General features: G+C 58.4%; 1 protein-coding gene across 1 annotated transcript; it reads right to left on the minus strand.

Annotated features, from left to right (window-relative positions):
- Nucleotides 1-226: 226 nt before the first annotated feature.
- D7B24_008783 (uncharacterized protein) lies at nt 227-1,599 on the minus strand (the record flags this gene model as incomplete). Its single annotated transcript, XM_028642867.1, has 4 exons — nt 227-353; nt 407-569; nt 647-721; nt 807-1,599. 4 exons carry the CDS (start codon nt 1,597-1,599, stop codon nt 227-229), a joined length of 1,158 nt encoding a protein of 385 aa, XP_028493421.1.
- Between the last annotated feature and the right edge of the window lie 616 nt (nt 1,600-2,215).

The raw sequence follows: 2,215 nt of genomic DNA on the forward strand, positions 1-2,215 counted from the left end.
AAGGCAAGTGCTATAGTTGGATGCTCCGTCGGCAGGCGCCCGAGAAAGTACCTGCCATCATACAAAGTTGACATGTCTGCCTCGGAAGGCAAGTGCTATAGTTGGATGCTCCGTCGGCAGGCGCCCGAGAAAGTACCTGCCATCATACAAAGTTGACATGTCTGCCTCGGACTACACTCCAAAGCTTTGCTTCAACTACTTCTTACACGCAACAGGTCTGCCTCGTCTACAACGTCGACAGGCGTTCGGTCATCGCCTCGGTATCGGCATCAGACCCTCCATCGCCAAAGAAGACCCTCAGCTTCTCGTCGAGCCACTTGACGTCCTCCGTGCTCTGCCCCGGCCCGCCAGCCCTGGAATCGTACGCTCAGCATCAAGTCACCTGTCCCGCAACGGAGAAACCTACCAGTGCCCCCAGATCGAGGGGAAGGCAACGCACGTTCCGATCCCTGGGCTCATGCATTTGACCTCGTACTCGGAATCCTCGGGTGGAAAGTAAAGGTCCGTCTGGCCGGGAAGTACGAGCATCTTGGCCTTGATGCTGCGCATGGCCAGCTCAAAGTCTGTCTCTGTTCTTCAGCCGAGCAACGGATGAAATGCATTGAATGCACGACAACACTTGGAAAACATCAACATGGGCGCATACCTTTGTTGTACGGTTCCTGGTCCGAGCAGTCCCCAGCCTGCCACGTGTGCAGCATGACGAGCATGTTCTCGGGATCTGGACCATATCAGCCGTTGTCAAGTTGGGGCGCTGTCAACCAAACACCCAAGGGCACAAACAGCACACACACACACATACGCACCCTTGGAAAGAGCCCACGCCTCCCAAAACCCAACCATGAACTCCTCCAACCCCTTGAACCCCAGCGTCGGCGCCGTCTCGTACACCCTCTCCCGGTAGAACGCCTGGCTGAATCCCCACCCGGCATACACCCTGCCGAGCGCCCTCAGCCCATTGGCCCTCTCCTCGTCTGTCCACCCCTGATACTCGCCATGTTCAGAGGCCTCGCACGTCTCACCAGCGCAGACGCCGCCCGACGAAGTCCCCTTGGCCGCGAGCAGCGCGCTCTTGACGCCCTCGAGAAACACCTGGTTGTGCAGGCTCGTGCGCGCGCTGCCGCAGAACGGCACGGCGAGGTCCATAAAGTCCGGATATTGTGTCGCCCACTGGTACGTCTGTCCGGCGCCCATGCTCCACCCGAGCACGGCGCGCGCGTGCCCGACACCGAGTCCCCGCGTCACGAGCTCGTGCTGCGCCCGCACATTGTCGTAAAACGTCACGCGCGGCCACGGCCGCCGCCGCTGCCCCTGGCCCTGCGACTTACCTGCCGCCTCCGTGTTGCTGGGGCTGCTTGACTGGCCGTTGCCAAAGAGCGCGGGCATGATGATGTAGTAGCGCGCCGGGTCGAGCGTCTTGCCCGCGCCGACGAGCCACTCATTATCGGCGATGGCGCCGCTGTACCAGGTCGGGTAGATGACGGCCGGCGACGAGGGCGCGCCGAACGTCTTGTACGCTAGGAAGGCGCCGGGGATCGTCTCGCCCGACTGAAGGGCAAAGTCTCCGAGGGAGAACGTCTTGACGTCTGCGTCGGCCATTTTTTTCAATGTGTCATGTGTCGAATGAATATCCTGATGATGCTTTCCAGAAATATGACAACGATCAATGGCGCAAAATGTGGTGTTCATCACCGTCCGAAAGCCAGAGGGGTCTTCCCCCCTCTTGTTCCTCCAGCTCTAGATAAGCCGTGTCACGGGGTTCGTCTAGGGAGACGCCGAACAAGCGGGTGTGCATGGTTAGCTTCGGCCCCGGCAACCTGGCCCATCGGACGCTCCTCGATCAGGCAGCGCATCAACGGCGGTTAAAGAGTGGTCTGATCTGTTGCCGCTCGCGCCGCCCAGGTGATTCGCTCATTGGTCTTGCGTGCATCATGGCAGCAACAACCTTTCTCGTTAATTCCACATGACGCCTTGTCGTTCGGTCTATACCGAGCCATATAAGCTGCTCCAACCCGACACTCATAAGAGTTACACCATCCATGTCAATTCCCTTCTGGCACTTGAACACTGTTGCGCATCTCCCTCCGGAGGCGATAGGCAAAACATGTACCTCCAGTATCGTTGTCAAAGACACCACGCATTCGTGTCCACAGTTGAAGAAGAGTCATTGTAATTAAAATATCCTACGTCGTCCAGTCATCCTCTTAAGCAAGGA

Source organism: Verticillium nonalfalfae (genome assembly GCF_003724135.2).
Source record: "Verticillium nonalfalfae strain VnAa140/NRRL 66861 chromosome Unknown scaffold_81, whole genome shotgun sequence".
Classification (NCBI taxonomy): Eukaryota; Fungi; Ascomycota; class Sordariomycetes; order Glomerellales; family Plectosphaerellaceae; genus Verticillium; species Verticillium nonalfalfae.